This window comes from Prionailurus viverrinus, chromosome B3 (assembly GCF_022837055.1).
Source record: "Prionailurus viverrinus isolate Anna chromosome B3, UM_Priviv_1.0, whole genome shotgun sequence".
Lineage (NCBI taxonomy): Eukaryota > Metazoa > Chordata > Mammalia > Carnivora > Felidae > Prionailurus > Prionailurus viverrinus.
Genome location: NC_062566.1, coordinates 24,892,729 through 24,910,114, shown reverse-complemented (window position 1 = coordinate 24,910,114; position 17,386 = coordinate 24,892,729). Strand labels below are relative to the sequence as shown.

Genomic DNA, 17,386 nt, shown 5'->3' with positions numbered 1-17,386 from the left:
TCCAAAAAGAGAAATTGACAAATTAAGTCAATATTAATGGATTGCTATAGTGACACCTTTGTTAGATTAACTGTTGATGGCTATCCCTATTGGTTCAGGCAAGCTAGAGCCTAGTTAGACAGTGGCAGAAAAGCATTATCTCAGATTTTTCCAAGCTTTGGGTATTTAAGAAATATAAATAACAAAACAAAACAAATCTTTGTCTCGTCCAGTAACTTTCATTGCCTTTCAAATTATTTCTAAAGTTAAATATTCTTGTATTCAGCTTTGCGTTATATACCTCTTAAGGTATATAGATATTTAGCCATTTCAACTATCTTGTAGAAACCTAATACGGTTTTAAATTTAAATATCATGAGTTTAACATTTCTGAAAAATAAGCACCATTCTGTACCATATCTGTAAACTTAGAAATGTTTTTATGAATCTCCTCTTTATCCTATGAGGAAAGAATTTTTAGTCTTTTTTGATAACATTTATAGTATTTTAAAGAAATATTCTCAGAAATCAAAGTGTTAAACTAATGTTCCTAATACTGGGAGAGGAGAAACATAGGGTTTTAGATCATCATAAAAATTAGCAGCAAATTAACTGACAGTGATAAAACTTTTTTCTCTTCAGGGCCAAGGAATATGAGAGTTTAATGGAAACAAAAAACTCTGGATCTGACTCACCTTATAAAGCAAAGTGAGTATTTTACCCTATATTTTATTTCTCTATCTCACTGGTGTCTGCCTATACAAAAGTTTATCTGAACTTGTATTCCTGTGATCCTGGGCTTTGGTATTGGTTGCCTAGAGCTTCATTCTTCTAACACAGTGGTCTCCAGCCAGGGACGATTTTGTCAGGGGATATTTGTGCCTGGGGATATGTAAACACATTTTGGTTATCACAGCTTGGAGAAATGGTGCTACTCCCATCAAGTGTACAGAGACGCAGGGATGCTGTTAAACACTCTGCGGTGAGCAAAGAATTATCTCATCCAAAACATCAGTAGCGCCTAAGTAGAGAAATGCTGTTCTTAGCAGAACAGGTTCTGGCAGTGCTGTTCTGGTTCTTGCTCTGAGGAGGCCTTGTTCAGGATTGTTGCCAGGGCCACTTGACAGATGAGGAGGATTTGACTCCACCACTGAGTATACATGTAACTACACAGGAGCTAAGTAAACAAAACCATCATCATTTTGCTTCTCTCAAATATGTTACCAGTAGAGGTGTGGTGAGGAAGATACTCAAAAACACTGCTGATGGGAGTGCAAATTAGTGTAGTCTTAGTGAAAGGCAATGTGAATCCAGAGCTTAGAACATACACTGCTGCTTGGTGAAATAATGCAAAATGTGCCCAAATATTTATATATAAAAATAACCATTTTACTGTTATTTTTCATAGTGAAAAAGTCAAGAAATAACTGCCACAAATTGAGGAATATCTATAACCAGTTGTTGGTGTAGATATGCTATAGCATTTTAATGTAGCAGTTATTTACATTTAAAACAGAAATATTGTTGCCTTCAGAAATGAGCTACCCACTGGGGCACCTGCATGGCTCAGTCAGTTAAGCGTCTAACTCTTGATTTCAGCTCATGTCTTGATCTCAGGGTCATGAGTTTAAGCTCTGTGTTGGGCTCTGTGCTGGACATGAAGCCTACCTAAAAAAATAGAAAAAGAAATGAGATGCCCTTAAGATAATTACTTTTATCGCTTATTGTTTTGAAACAATTAGTCATTGCCATCCTAAAAGAAAAAAATGTGTAAAATATTAAAGAAGTTAACAAAATTATCAAGATTATGATACTGTATATCTGGAAAACCTAAGAAAATCAAGTGAAAAACTAGTAGAAATAAGAGAATAAATTCAGTAAGGTGGCTGATTACCAAATTAATGTGATAATATTTGGCTTTTCTGGGCCTTTGCCTCATTCCAGGCTCCTTACTTGTGTTGCCTCGTTTATTCCTCACAACAACTCAATGAGTTTCATTAGGGAAGCTAAGCCTTAGACAGGGTAAGTAACTTGCTTTAAGATTATGCAACAACATAGCCAAGCTACAAAATTAATACTTTCCTTTCTGATGATCAGTTAGAAAACATCAATATCATTTACAATAGCAATAAAAAATAAACTAAGAATAAACTTGACAAGAAATATGAAGGCTCTATAAAAATTAAAAACCTTAAAATCCTAACAAAGGGTATAAAAGAAGACTTGTATAAATGGAAAAACAAATTACACTCTTGGATAGAAGACATGGTATAGTAAAATGTCAATAAAATAACAACCGTTTTAAAAAAGAATCATTTTAAAGAACATACAGAAAAATAAATGAAAATTTCTAGAAAAATAATTTTAAGGGATAGTGAGGTAGGACTGCACTTACAGATATCAAAGTATTTGTTAAAATATTTTTGCACTGGGGCATTAATAAAAATTCAAATTGATGGAAGAGAGTTTTAAAAACAGTCTAGAAATAGATTAAAATATTTGAGCAAATTTAATATATGATGGTGAGATAATGTTTACAAAGATAGCCACAACTTGAGCCATTCCTGGGGGCATGCCCCTGTGCAATCTAATATAACTTTGCCACTATTACATCAAGTGGTGGACTCTATTTCCTTTCCTCTTGAATTTATTCTGGACTTTTGACTTGTTTCTGACCTGCAGACGACTACAGAAGCACTATGTGATTTCCAAGACTTGGCCTCGGAAGTCTTGAGGCATCTCTTTCAACCTCACTTTCTTGCTCCCCTATGATTGCCGTGTAGGGAAGCCTGGGTCAGCCCCCTGCCCTCCCGCCTTGAGGATGAGAGATCACTTGGTCATGGTGATAATCCTTTTAATATGTAGTTGAATTCATTTTGCTTGTTCTCTTGAGGATTTTTGAATCAGTGTTCATAGGAGATTTTAAAATTTATCAAGCCTCTGCTTGTGTTACATTTGCTTATATCCCATTGACCAAAGCAAGTCATCTCACCAAGTCCAGGGTCATTGTAGGAGGAGAGTATACAAGTCATGGATAGCAGGGTGTAATTCGGGAGGGCCTTTAATGTAAACAGTCTACTTCAGAACTTTCTCTGGATTCTCCTCTTACTTGACTGGCCACTCTTTTTCAGTATCTTTTGCTCGGTTCTTACTTGTCTCCTTGACCTCCAACATTAGCATGCCTATGTCTTGAGCATTCAAACACAGAATTATTCCCTTGGTAATCTTACTCAGTTTTATGACTGTAAACGTTTAGTCACTGATGGATTTTAAATTTAGGACTCCAACCCAGCCCTCTCCCCAGAACTCCAGGCTCATATATCCAACTTCCTATTTAGTATTTCCACTTGGATGTCTGTTTGTTCAGTTGGACCCCTCAAGTGAACGTGTACAAAATTAAACTCTTGAAATTTGCTCCCAAACTTTACCCCTCATATTTTTTGCTCATTTTAGGAAATGGCAAGTCCATCCTTTAAGTTGAGACTAAAATCTTTAGAGTCATCCTCTTTCTCCTCACACTTCATTTTCAGTCCATCAACAAATTCTGTTGGCTCTGTCTTTAAAATATATTCAGAATCTGACCACTTTTCATTACCTCCATAGTAACTACTCTGATTTAACCTACCATTATCTCTCATCTGGATTAATTTGATAGCCTCCTAATTAGTCTTCTACTGCTTCTGCTTTTCCTTACTACAGTCTGTTGACTACTGGGCAGCCAGGACGTTTGTTTAAATTATAAGCCTAGAAAAAATAGCAGTAGCAATAGAAGCATAATTTTTCAGTATCTCCAGATCTTCACATAGAAACCAGGCAAGTAGTTAAGAAAACCAAAAACCCATGGCAGTGTTTAACAACAAACCACCTTACCAGGTATCTCCATGAAATCCAAAAAACAAGTAAATCCAAACAGCCTTAGGTACTGCATGTTATTGACATCAGTGTGAAAGAAAGCAAAAAGAAGCAACTGGAATAACAGATGTAAGGAAAGAAGAAGAACCCCAAAATAACTAAGGTTTTCACTGCAAAGTACAGGGAACCAATTTGAAAAAAATCACGTGAACCTCATTTTCAAGTAAGTTCCTCTGGGAGGGCTCATGTGAACAATGTTGCCTTGCTCTTGCATATCAATAATTTTATGCCTTCAAAAATTAGTTTTGCCAATTGCAAAATTATTGACCCACATTTTTTTTCTTGAGGATCTTCAATCTTAAAAAATGAACTTTATCTAATCAAAATTGTTAGACTTCAACATAATGACTGTGGTGAACCTGATATAGTTTCTTATGGAACTAAGACTGATGGCCAGAAGAAGAATATTACATAGTAACTGTATCTCATAATTTTATAACATAACTAAGAAAAATATCAGTGAATATGAGGAGAACGTATGCTAATAAATTAAGTGTTCTCTAATTATATTGGTAATGATACCAATAATGTTATTCTGAGTCTGTTCTGCATATAATATGCGATAAAGTAAAAGATATTATGCAAACTAAAATTCTCTCATCCCCTGTGTTCCTGAGAAGTTGAGTCCTGAGTTTACAAGAAAGGAGAAAGGAGATAAATGTAATATAGAAGAGATGAGGTAAAACTCCTGTAGGACTGAATTTGAATTAAATGAATTTATGAGGTATTTTATCTTTCAGAAAGTGTTATGTGTATTTGTGTGTATACATATTTGTATATGTATGTGCATATGTATACATGTATATATATGAATGTATGTGTATGTGCACACATTTATTTCCTAGCTCTGCCCATTAAAGAGACCTAGAAACAATGACCAACATAGTAGCAGTGAGCTCACTGATTTAGGACTTGAAATATCATTTCTCACGAAAAGAAGTGAGAACTTCTTAGAAAAATGCCTAATTCTAGATCTAAATGCCCTGTCATACTAGATGGCAAGGAGGCTATCAAAAACTTCTAGCATTTTGTCAAAGGACTCAGTAGCCAACTTAAGAATTTTATACTGGACAAAGAAGATAATTTGACCTTCCAAAAGGGTAATTATTATAACTGATTTAATTTGGTAACCAAATAGTAGATGAAGTGTCTTCTTATTAAAATATTCTAGCCAATAAGTGAAAATGACTCTTTCTCTCTTCCTCTGGTTACCCGTCCCTTTCCAGAAAAATTTAGTCCTGAAGTCATTAGATGAGAGAATACCAAGCAGCCATCTGCAGTGTTGAGATGGCTGGAGACAACAGTGGCACAGTGGGGGATGTAAGAACCTGAGGAGGCTGAGGTGGACATTTGTGCAGGAGCATGAGGAGTGGCCATATGTGGAAGCTCAGAGCCCCAGCAGAATGAAGGGAGCTTCCATGTGAGGTGGGGCATCATGGCCTGGCGTAGTGAGTCAGAGCAGAATGAGGAGGGCATCTCTATGGAAGAGCATCCTGGCATAGTCTGTTAGAGCCCACGTGAAGAGGGAAGCCTGACAAAGGCTGTTGAAACCCAAGCAAGGGTGAGAGAGCACAAAAACCCAGAGTGGGGAGTCAGAGCCCAAGCTGGGACATAATAGCATACATATAGAAACAAAGATGGGTGATATGTTACATGTAGGGGAATTGGTCAAATAAATAAATAAATATATTAAGGATGATGAAAGGCAGATTGCTCACTACTGGAGAAGAGTTAAAAATATATCCAGGAAGAATAGAAAGACCATGTAGTGAATTGGAATTATAGGTATCAGTTTTAATTTGTATTTTCCAATATGTAGAAAAGAAATATAGATGTAATTGTGTTGATTTATTCATATATATATATAATATGATAATATGTATATATGACATATATAATATATGTAATAGTAATATATAATAATATAATATGTATGTATATATATGTATATACATATATATATACATATATATATTATATACACATAATATATATATATACATATATATATATTGTATATATATACACATAATATATATATATATACATATATATATATTATATACACATTTCCTAGCTCTTTCCACTGAGAGTCAGGGCCTTGAAACAGCAACACCCCAATAGCATTGAGCACATCAAGTATACTCATGTAATGTGAAGGCAAAGTGGTTTCTCAAAAGGGGAAGTGGGTTCTTTTTTCTACAAGAAGGGATGCTGGCGGGCAAAAATGAAAGATACCCAATATAAGAGGTAACATGTACACTGATTTTTGTCATCTGATCTAGGTTATTCCTTAAGATCTTACATTTAAAAATATAGGCTTCACCATATTATTTAAAAATATAGGCTTCACCATATTATTTAAAAATATAGGCTTCACCATATTATTTAAAAACAGAAGGGGAACCAATAGCCCTAAAACTGTTAAGGTGTTTATGTCTTCTTGTCCATCACACTAACGAGCAATATTTCTTCCTAAAGTGGACCCAGTCTCCTTTCTTACATTTTTACAAATCATCCCAGTGATCTAATGAACCCTCCCCAAAACTTTACTGTGGCAAAAGTTAGGGCTTCTTACAGAAATACATTTACATTTCACATTTACCGGTGACATATATGAACTTAGAGTTGTTGTGGAAATTTAAGTTTTGAGAAGAAAGTACTTGACCTTACAAAATTCCTCACAAAGCCCTTTATCAGACAGATAATTCTCATGTTCTAGGCTGGGAGGTACAGTGCCTCTACTTTTTCTTCCCATGCTAGAAGAATTTTCTGCCAGAAGTAACTCAAATAACATTTTCTGTGTTAAAAACTGGATCCTCTAAACAGCTTCTGTTCTTCCCCTGTAGGGAAAATAATAACTTTCAGGGCCTGAGTCCCAACAGTCTATAATTATTCATAGTATGAATCAAAATCTGATGCTTTTTTTTGAAAGGGGCTATATTATTTGTGGTACTTCTGTGGAGGCAGGGAATAAAACAGAGGTTTATCTCATGTTACCAAAGCATCCCCTTGATTTGGCATTCTTCCTTGAAGGGTAGGTTCATATGAATCCCAGATTTGATTTACCTCAGGGTGAAATACAAGCCTCTTGTATTCTGTGAATTAAAATGGTCCTTGTGCCTCCCTAAGTACCCCTGATTTTCAGTGGAATGTGAGCATTCTTGGTAAGAATACTGCTAGATTCATATGCATCCATGGCTATGGCTGGATATTTAGTTACATGGTGTGCAGGCTTTATTCAGCCAAAAGCTGAAGTGGCTACTTATCTGTCACACAATAAACTTCATTGCCAATATTCCTCAACATGATAAGGTCAGTAACTTTAATCGGATGGGACTCCAGCCCATATTCGATTAAAAGGGAAAAGAAGTATGTTGTTCTTATTCTGTGTCTGTGTTTTTTATATTCCCTTTTTCCTTGTGTTAGATTGAGACCTTCTGTCAATGAATAGTAATAATAGTTGATCATTTATTGAATGTCTCCTTTACTCCTGAATGGTGTTAAGTACATTACATTATTTGTCTCTGATCTTCAAAAGCTCTGAAAGGAAAGAAAAGGAGATATATATAAGATAAATATATATATATTACACATATAAAATCTCCACTTTTAAGGTGAAGAAATTGAGATTCAGAGTAGTTAAGTAATTGTCCCAGAGTTTATATATGTGGTATGTACTGGAGCCAGAATTCAAGCAAAGGTATGTCTGATATTAGAGTTTATATTCATTCTTTTGACTTATCAAAGTAAACTTCGTATGGATAGCTTAGATTTATTTATTTTTATTTATTTTTATTCATTTTTTGGCAATGTATATATATATAAATTTATTGTCAAATTGGTTTCCATACAATACCCAGTGCTCATCCCAACACGTGCCCTCCTCAATACCCATCACCCACTTTCCCTTTCCCCCACACCCCCAAACCCTCAGTTTGTTCTCTGTATTTAAGAATCTCGTATGATTTGCCTCCTTCCCTCTCTGTAACTCCCCCCACCCCCGCCCCAGTCTTCTGTTAAGTTTCTCAGGATCCACATAAGAGTGAAAACATATGGTATCTGTCTTTCTCTGCCTGACTTACTTCACTTAGCATAATACTCTCCAGTTCCATCCATGTTGCTACAAATGGCCATATTTCATTCTTTCTCATTGCCAAGTAGTATTCCATCGTATATATAAACCACATCTTCTTTATCCATTTTTCAGTTGATGGACATTTAGGCTTTTTCCATACTTTGGCGATTGTTGAAAGTGCTGCTATAAACATTGGGGTGCAAGTGCCCTTATGAATCAGCATTCCTGTATCTCTTGGGTAAATTCCTAGCGGTGCTATTGCTGGGTCATAGGGTAGATCTATTTTTAATTTTTTGAGGAAGCCCTACACTTTTCCCGAGCGGCTGTACCAGTTTGCATTCCCACCAATAGTGCAAGAGAGTTCCTGTTTCTCCACATCCTCACCAACATCTATAGTCTCCTGATTGGTTCATTTTAACCACTCTGACCTGTATGAGGTGGTATCTCAGTGTGGTTTTGATTTGTATTTCCCTGATGAGGGGTGACATTGAGCATCTTTTCATGTGCCTGTTGGCCATCTGAATGTCTTCTTTAGAGAAGTGTCTATTCATGTCTTCTGCCCATTTCTTCACTGGATTGTTTTTTGGGTGTGGAGTTTGGTGAGTTCTTTATAGATTTTGGATACTAGCCCTTTATCTCATATGTCATTTGCAAGTATCTTTTCCCATTCCATAGGTTGCCTTTTAGTTTTGTTGGTTGTTTCCTTTGCAGTGCAGAAGATTTTATCTTGATGAGGTCCCAATAGTTCATTTTTGCTTTCAATTCCCTTGCCTTTGGAGATGTGTCAAGAAATTGCTGCGGCTGAGGTCACAGAGGTTTTCCTGCTTTCTCCTCTAGGGTTTGATGGTTTCCTGTCTCACATTCAGGTCCTTCATCCATTTTGAGTTCATTTTTGTGAATGGTGTAAGAAAGTGGTCTAGTTTCATTCTTCTGCATGTTGCTGTCCAGTTCTCCCAGCACCATTTGTTAAAGAGACTGTTTTTTTCCATTGGATGTTCTTTCCTGCTTTGTCAAAGACTAGTTGGCCATACATTTGTGGGTCCAATTCTAGAGGCTCTATTCTATTACATTGGTCTATGTGTCTGTTTTTGTGCCAGTACCATACTGTCTTAATGACAGCTTTGTAGTAGAGGCAAAAGTCTGGGATTGTGATGCCTCCTGCTTTGGTCTTCTTCTTCAAAATTACTTTGGCTATTCGGGGCCTTTTGTGGTTCCATATGAATTTTAGGATTGCTTGTTCTAGTTTCGAGAAGAATGCTGGTGCAATTTTGATCGGGATTGCATTGAATGTGTAGATAGCTTTGGGTAGTATTGACATTTTAACAATATTTATTCTTCCAATCCATGAGCACAGAATGTTTTTCCATTTCTTTGTGTCTTCTTCAATTTCCTTTATAAGCTTTCTATAGTTTTCAGCATACAGATCTTTTACATCTTTGATTAGGTTTATCCCTAGGTATTTTATGGTTCTTGGTGCAATTGTGAATGGGATTAGTTTCTTTATTTGTCTTTCTGTTGCTTCATTATTGGTGTATAAAAATGCAACTGATTTCTGTACATTGGTTTTGTTTCCTACAACTTTGCTGAATTCATGTTGGATAGCTTAGGTTTAAACTGTAGTTCACCAGTGCCTTTTTGAGCTGCATTTGCTGTTGTATTCTTTGAGAAATTTAACATTTTTACACAAATATTATTTAGGTGAAATTGTATTCTGTGGTATTATTTATTTGTGAAGAAAATTTCCTTATTTGAACTGACTAATATGGTTTGGAGACAAAAGCAGATTTGAGATCACAAGCCTAACCCCACTAATACCTTTTACCAGTTGTGAAACCTTGGGAAAGTCACTGAATTTGCCTGAGCCTTGGTTTCTTCATTTTTTTCAAATGGGAATAAGACTAATGGACATTGTTTTCATAGGATTATATAAGATCATGTACATTATGTTGTAATATATGGATATTATTAAGACTAAAGAAGAAATTTCTTCCTAGCCCATTCATCATTAAATACCTGTTGAATGCACTTATGTAGAGATAGCACATTCGGTGCTGTTAATAAGGCAATGAATAGGTAGACACGAGCCGTCTTTCATGAAGTTAATACTATGCTTCTGTACTGTTCAGTATAATAGCCCCTAGCTATATGTGACTATTTAAATTATTAAGATTAAATGCAACTTAAAATTCAGTTCCTCAGTCTCACTAACTATACTTCTGGTGCATAAGAGCCACATTTGGCTAGCAGCCACCATATTGTACAGTCCAGATATGGGACATTCTCATCATTGCATAAAGTTCTGAATGGGAAAGGCTTGTGATGAGTGCTTTGAAGGAATAGTCAAATCAGAGAAAGTAATGTTTGAACTGAAAACCTGAGGATACATAGAAATTTTCTAGATAATGTGAAGGTGAAGGAAGTATTTCAGAAGGAATGAATGAAGAGCATTTGCAAAGACACTGAAGGAAGACGAAGAGAGTTAATTTTGATCCAGAAAGACTTCATGTACACAGAGTCTGTGTGGCAGGATTAGCCCTACATGGGCAGAATCGGTCTTCTTTGATTGTAATAGGAGAGGCAAAGGAGAGTATGGGTGAAATATAGGTAGGCTTGTAGGTTTTGTGGCAGAAAGTAAAGATTTTCTTGTTCTAGTGGTTCCATTTTCACTCCGAAATGTAAGATCTTCTTTTGAAAACAAGAGGGAGAAAGGAAAGGATGGAGTTTTGAAGAGAATGGATAATGTATGAAGCAAGCCTTTATGGAGAGTGAGCAGATTAGACAGATTTAGTAAGATCCTGAATCTATAGTCATAGGAAGATCAGAGATGGAAAAGGCTTGCTAGATGGTAATTATCCAGCTAAATAAATTAATACATCAAGACACTGAGAGTGGTGCCAGCCCACAGTAAGAGTTAAATATTAGTGATTATCACCACTGCTGCCATTTGACTGGTAGGAGTAACAAACAGAACAACAGAAAGGGAATGTAGCATGTTTAGCAGAAAGTGACTATAATCTTGGCCTACAGAATCTATCACAGATAAAAATGGAAGTGAGACAACAGGGGGATGATGTATAGGGGAGAAGTAGAGAGATCTGGAAGTGTTTCTGGTGAATATCTGTCAGTGGGCTACTTAAGCGAGTAAGTGGAAAGGAGAAGAGGATTGCTCAGAGTGAGGTACATGAGACAGAAGAAGTAAGGGCCACAAAGAAATACTACACATAGTTCACTTGCAGGAATCCTACAGTCTAGGTAACGTGTTTATTTTTTGGTGAAAAGCAAATGTTGCTCTGTTGTCTAAGTAAATGACATCAGCAGTGGCAGGCAATCTCCAAATTACTTGTAAATTGGAACGTGGGAGTTTGACATTTTGAGGCTTTACAGTGCTTACAAAATAATCCAAGCCTACCTTGAAGATATAAATCAAAGTATGAAAACCTGCTGAGTTTCTTATACTCATTTTCTCTGCCATCATTGCCTCACCTTCTCCCCATCTGCAGTTCTGTTCTAGTTTAAGTGTCACACAGAAGTTGATAGTAGCAATGTCCTAGCTAATCTAGATGGACAGTACTGTCCTCTAGTTCTGTTTTGTACCATGAGGACTAGGAATGGTTTTGTTTGTTCCTCCCCAGAGGTGTTCTGTGAAGCACTTTCTACTACAATAATGAAAGTAGCTTTTGTTTCAAAAGGTTTAGGAAAATGAAATATTATAGTCTAATTCATTAATGTCATTCTTCCCTTTCATTTTGTATTGAAGACTTCAGCGATTAGCCAAAGATCTTCTAAAACAACTACAAGTACAAGACAGTGGCTCATGGGCAAACAATAAGGTTTCTGCTTTAGATCGGACCCTAGGCGAGATCGCTAGAATATTGGAAAAAAAGGTATGTAACTAATCTCTGGCCTTTGGCCTTAATCTTCGTGATTCTTTCTCACTATGACAGGACATAGGATTATAAGGCTGATGCTCACTTATGCATTTCTTCTGTGTTTCCAAAAGCTGGTCAACCACTGATGGATTGTTTTTTCCTTTTGTTTCTGATTAATTTGGTATAGTTTTTAGTCATTTTAATTGAAATCCTAACAGCAAAAACAAGTCATATTTTTCCACACACAAAATAAAATAAATTTAAAAGGAATCACAGTAATAAAGATATACAATTTTATGCCAGACAATGTAAAACTTTAAATTATAAAGCTCATAAATCGCAACCAGATTTCCATAAGCACCAATTTCCTTACTGTTTCCAAAAGAAGATTTGGCAGTTTTCTTTAATGACTTAGAGTCATAAATGTTTTTGTGACAGTTAAAACATTCTTAATGATCTTTAAATGATCTTTATTATTCACTATAGAAAACTTTAAATATATCAAGAAGAAATAAACTCCCTATAATGCCCACTGTCGATATTTTATTGTATTTTCTTTTAATCTTTTTACTGGACATTTCTTACATTATTTTATCTGACTACCTGTGTCATGAATATTTTCCTGTGTCTTTAAAAATTCATTGTAACTAAATGAACATACCATAGTTTACACAATTTATATCACTTTGGTGGTTTCTAATTTTTCTATTTGATGTAATAGCTATCTTTGTTTATTATCTAAATTTTTTTGTTTTTTGTTTTCTGGGTTTAATATTTATAACATTTGAGATCTACAAAAAGAATGTAGTGACAAAAATAACCCAAATATAATGAACACCTATGAACTTACCATGAAACTTAAAAACTAGACTGTTCCCAGTACCTCTGTGGTTCCCAGTGCGATCCTTCCATATCCCATTCCTGTCTCTGCTTCCCCTGAAGGAAATACTGTACAGTATTAAGGCAGTATCTTTTCTGTCTTTTTTTGTTTAAAAAGAAGAATATTTCTTTGGTTTTTAAGAGCTTTATTTCTTTATCAAATGAATGTTTTCCTAAGTAATATATTACTGTTTTGCTTGTATTTGAACTTTATAAAATATACTGTAGACTTCTGTCAGTTTTTCAATCAAAATTATGATTCTAAGTTTTATTTAGGTTTCCAATGTAGCTGTTTTTCATTCATTTTCTCTGCTGTATAGTGAGTACTTCACTGTGTTAATTATAACACAGTTTTTAAAATCTCTTCCTGACATGGACATTATTTTTCAGGATTGAATTCATTCAGGGTTGAATGTGTATGGGGGTGTGTGTGAGAGAGAAAGAAAAAGAGATTAGAAACAGTGCTGCTCAGACATTCATGTATCAGAGCAAATGAGCAAGAATTTCTCCAAAGTGGGGAGCCTTAGACTTTAGTCTACATCAGAATCACCTAGGACTTGTTAAAACACACCCCACCGTGGGTTTTTGACTCAGTGGGTCCCAAGAATTCGTGTTTCATAGGTAACACTGATGCTGCTGGTCCAAGGGTCATATTTTGAGAATCATTGCTCTTGTCTAGGACATATGCCTCAGGGGTGGAATTACTGGGTTTTTAAGCATATGAATGACTACCTTTACAAGATAGTGTTCAGCTGCATTTTGGCATCAGACAGTACAGTCCTCTGTAGGAACTAGAGCAGCAGAGCCACAAAGAGTCAGTTCTTCAGTATAACACATCCCTTTCAGAGTGTCGCAGAGTTCAGAGACTGCTAATCGTCAGACGTGTGCTAGATGGAGTGTTTGGAGGCTTGATATGCTTTAGAAAAATGTCTGTTTTTTAAATTAGCACATACTAATTACTTTTATTTTTATAAAGGGTAATTATACTTCGGACTACAGTTTACTTGAAGATACCACCATATGCACCTTATCTCATGAATATTGTTTTAGATTGAAGTAATCACAGAATTTTTGAGGAAAAAGTAAAATGATCTATGTAAGAAAGGTATTCAGTATGAAAATCTAAGTAAAGTTATTCTGTTCACAAAGGAGCAATTTACTGGAATACTACTGATTCCTTATAATTTGGGAGAGAAAAATGTAGTCTGGCTCCCAGTCTAAATGGTCTGTGTCAGAAAGCTTGCTGTAAAGCTGTCCTTAGAGTATACACTGCAGGACCACCTGAGAGTCTAAACTTACCTACAATAAGATCCTTTTGCTATTTTTATAACAAATCCTTTTTACTTAGCCAGGACAGACTCACTTTATGTGAAATTCTCTTCATAGAGTTATACTGACATTTCAGTGTAATTCAGCTGATATTTATGATTTCAGTCTAGAAATTGTAAATAACCATTCCTTTTTGTTTGGAAAACTGCCTGGAGTAACAAAATCATTAGAGCCAAAGCCAGGTACCCAGTGAAGGATTTGAAGACAGCCTAGAAGTGACAAGGGTGAGTGAGACTGGTGGAACTTGAGCAAGCACTCACTGAGGAATGGTGGGAGATGAATCTTGAGCTCTTCACCCTCCTAATTGAGATCTCAACACACTGATGCTTTCTGTTAGTGCTTTGATACAGTTTTGCTTAGATACTTTTTCTGAAGTTCTGAGAACTACGTAAGAACTAAGAGGTTAAACTTGTGATGTACAAAAACATTCCTGTAATGAGAGAGATCAGGAAACTGAGGAAACATGAGTATTGTAGTACTTACTCTTTGTCTCAGGTCCCTTCCAACTTTTTGGGTTCTCTGTTTCTGTTTAGAAAGAAAGAGTTTGTAAGCTGTGTTGCATATGTTACAGTTTTTAACAAATTCTACCTAGTTCTGTAAAAAAAGTTGGTGGTCTAGGGTACTTGTACCTATTCTACTAACAAAAACATTTAAAAATACAGGAAAAAATCAAAAGTAACTTTCTTAAAAGAATCAAATTGCTAAGAAGGAATTGAAAAATTACCAGGCCAAAGAAAAACCAAGAATTTGGGAAGTTGTATTCAGTTATAACTAAATGCCCCAAGGGGAGTTGCCAGGCTGGCAAATGTGAATTATGATTTGCAGGCCTCATGAAGTGGGGACAAAAGTAAAATCCTTAGGGCTGCGTAAGGTGTGAAATCTACTAGATTTTCTCTTAACAAAGATAGACTACCATAACCTATTCCATGATATAATCATAAACCCTCTCACCCCATCCTCTGAGACTGCAAAAGAAGTGCCTTGGTATAATGCAGAAGTTATTACTATAATCCAGCCCTGGTGTCGACTTGTAGCTCAAATTCACATCATCTGTATTATTTCAAATAGTGAAATGAGTTTAAAGTAGTTCCAGATTGATCAGTGATGTCCCTAGGAACTTGGCAGAAGGAAATAGATGCAAATCCTCATTTGAAGAAGACACCTTTATCCTAGGTTTCAGATAATTTCTCTCAAATGACTTTATAAGAACAAGTAGCCACAGTCCAAAACAGGGACACAAAACTAAATGAATCATTATGAGTAATAACTAGCTGAAACTGGAATTGAAAGACTTTGTAAATACCAGTTACAGATTATAAAACTATGTTTTTTTGTTTGTTTATCTTTTAAGGAAATAAAGGCTTGAAAATATCTTCAGTTATGGACAGAGTAGGTAATTCAGAACAGTTCTCCTACTGATGCCAATTAATAAAGCTAGGCAAAATGTAAACTGGAACTGAATTGCTAACAAAGTAGTGAAGAATTACTAGGCCAAGATCTAGGAACAAGGCATTTGGGGGCTGGGTACAATTAGTGATCCAAAAGAAGTGGATGAGAAGCATCCATTTTAGCCCAGGGCTAAAAATGGATGGGCTAAAAATGTTGGAGTCTAGGACTATCAGTGGTAGAGACTGTGGCAAAACCCCCATATTTTGGGTTGAAATCTTAAAGGGCTGCACTAGGTGAGAGGGTAGATTGGAAGTATGCTAATCATTGCACAGACCACAGCTCAACTTCAAATCATCTGGGTAGCTGAAAAAAAGTAGTGACCTTGGATTGCTAAGACCTCCAGGTGCCTCACAGAAGTAAATGGAAAATGTACTCTGGAGGAAGATAATATCAACCTAAGTCTCAAATTATTTCATTAAATAAATTCAAATACAGTGTCTGACAGAAAAAGGTAATTAAGCACATAAAGGGGCAAAACAACATGGATAAAAATCAGTGGAAACAGACCAACAGGGGCTATACTTCCTGTGTTCAACAATATAAGTATTACTTTTTAAAACATATACCACATTTTAAAGAAAATAGAAATTTAAGAACTGAACATTTAATGTTTATTTATTTTGAGAGAGAGAGCACATGCATGTCAGTGGGAGAGGGGCAGAGAGAGAAAAGGAGAGAGAGAATCCCAAGCAGGCTCTGTGCTATTAGCGCAGAGTCTGACTCAGAGCTCATTCTCACAAATCGTGAGATCATGACCTGAGCTGAGATCAAGAGTCGGATGCTCAACTGACTGAGCCAGCCAGGTGCCCCGATTACTGAACATTTTAGTAATCAAAATTAAGAAAATTATGCATCACATAACAGCAGAATAAATCCACTGAAGAAAAAATTAGTATATTCTAAGTTATAAGAATCTGGACTAAAACATGGAAAAATATATGAAAAATACAGAAAAGATTATAAGAGGCATATTGAATATGGTGAAGCATTTAATTTATATATAATAATCCAGGAGGAAAGGAGAGAATAGGGCAGAAACAGTACCTGAAGTGATTATTATTTAGAACTTACTAAAACTTAAAAATCAACCCAGAAATTCAAGAAACCAAATACATCCCAAAGAATACAAATAAGAAGAAACCCACACCTAGAGACATCATCGTGAACCTGGAGAAAATCAAATTACAAGCCAATCTTATTCATGAGCTTAGATTCAAAATTCCTAAACAGAATTTTAGCAAACAAAATCTTGCAATGTATGAAAAGAATGGTATGTCACAACAAAATTGGATTTGTTCAGTATATTCAAGTTTAGTTTCCCATTGGAAAATCAATCAGAGTTTGTCATATTAATAGAAGAAAAGATAAAAAAAAGATCTTTTGATCATCTCAAAAGATCCAGCAGAAGCATTTGTTAAATTCAGCATCAATTCATGACAGTAAATGAGGAATAGAAAGCAATTTTCTTAATCTCATAGCTTATATCTAAAGAAACAAAGTATAGCTAATATCATAAACTAATGAATAAGTTTAATAAGTCTACTAAGATACAGGAACAGTATATAAATATCAACTCTGTTTATATTATCATCCAAATATTAAGTATTAGGAGTAAATTGATCATGTTCATGGATTGGAAATCTTACTACAGCAATATATGTTTTCATCACAAATTAATTTGTAAATTCAGTGCATCTGCAATTAAAATTTTTTATATTATGAAACTGAAACTGTATTTTCTGGAAATTGAAACGCAGATTCTAAAATTAAAATGTAGGATTTCAAAGAACAGCCAAGACTCTGTTGAAAAAGAATAATATGGGAGGATTTGCTCTACCATATATCAAAACTTACTGTAAAGCTCCACTATTTAAGATAGTGTATTGTTGGA

General features: G+C 35.4%; 1 protein-coding gene across 7 annotated transcripts in view; it reads left to right on the top strand.

Moving 5' to 3' along the window:
* The window catches only part of SCAPER (S-phase cyclin A associated protein in the ER), a 532,470-nt gene that overhangs the window by 267,304 nt on the left and 247,780 nt on the right, over positions 1-17,386 (top strand). For all 7 annotated transcript variants that reach the window (XM_047863178.1, XM_047863179.1, XM_047863174.1 and 4 more), the window contains 2 exons: positions 622-687; positions 11,727-11,853. In XM_047863178.1, coding sequence (XP_047719134.1) covers positions 622-687; positions 11,727-11,853 — 193 coding nt within the window. The remainder of the gene's footprint in view (positions 1-621; positions 688-11,726; positions 11,854-17,386) is intronic.